Genomic DNA, 631 nt, shown 5'->3' on the forward strand with positions numbered 1-631 from the left:
CTGAGGCATTCACGGTCCAGAGCTCCCAGCTGCAAAGTGTTCCCTTGAGTTCTCTAATATCGTCCTGGTACGCAGACTCAGAATCTGCTGAGCTGCTCCCCAGACAAACAACACATGTGGGCAGCTGTGCTGTGCCAAGCTAGGAGGTTTATGTTCGGGGCTGTATCACTGTGGGTGGATCATGTGTACCTTGCATGCAGTAATAAACCCCAATATCCTCAGCCTCCACCCTGCTGATCTTCAATGTGAAATCTGTCCCTGACCCGCTGCCACTGAACCTGTCTGGGACTCCAGAACCCCGGTTGGAAACCAAACAGATCAGGCGTTGAGGAGCCTGGCCTGGCTTCTGTAGAAACCAATACAAATAGGTGTTTCCATCACTATGTAGGAGGCTCTGACTAGCCCTGCAGGAGATGGAGGCCGGCTCTCCAGGAGTGACGGGCAGGGTGAGCGGAGTCTGAGTCAACACAACATCTCCACTGGATCCTAAAATAATGAGAGAGAAGTGCAAAGTTATCTACAAACCATGCAAGGTATTGCCATAATTTTTGTCTTTTATTTTTTTCAGGTTAAATCATTATTCATGTGTCTAGTTTTAATTTGTACACCAAAAATATCCCATTTCAAATAA

At 47.4% G+C, this 631-nt stretch overlaps 1 gene segment (V, D, J or C); it reads right to left on the reverse strand.

The window, feature by feature from the left end:
* Positions 1-148: 148 nt before the first annotated feature.
* Positions 149-631, reverse strand: part of LOC103608538 — a 1704-nt gene continuing 1221 nt past the window's right edge. Inside the window, 1 exon segment of the V gene segment in view lies at positions 149-486. Coding sequence covers positions 149-486 — 338 coding nt within the window.

Source organism: Galeopterus variegatus, unplaced genomic scaffold (assembly GCF_000696425.1).
Source record: "Galeopterus variegatus unplaced genomic scaffold, G_variegatus-3.0.2 Scaffold8540, whole genome shotgun sequence".
Classification (NCBI taxonomy): Eukaryota; Metazoa; Chordata; class Mammalia; order Dermoptera; family Cynocephalidae; genus Galeopterus; species Galeopterus variegatus.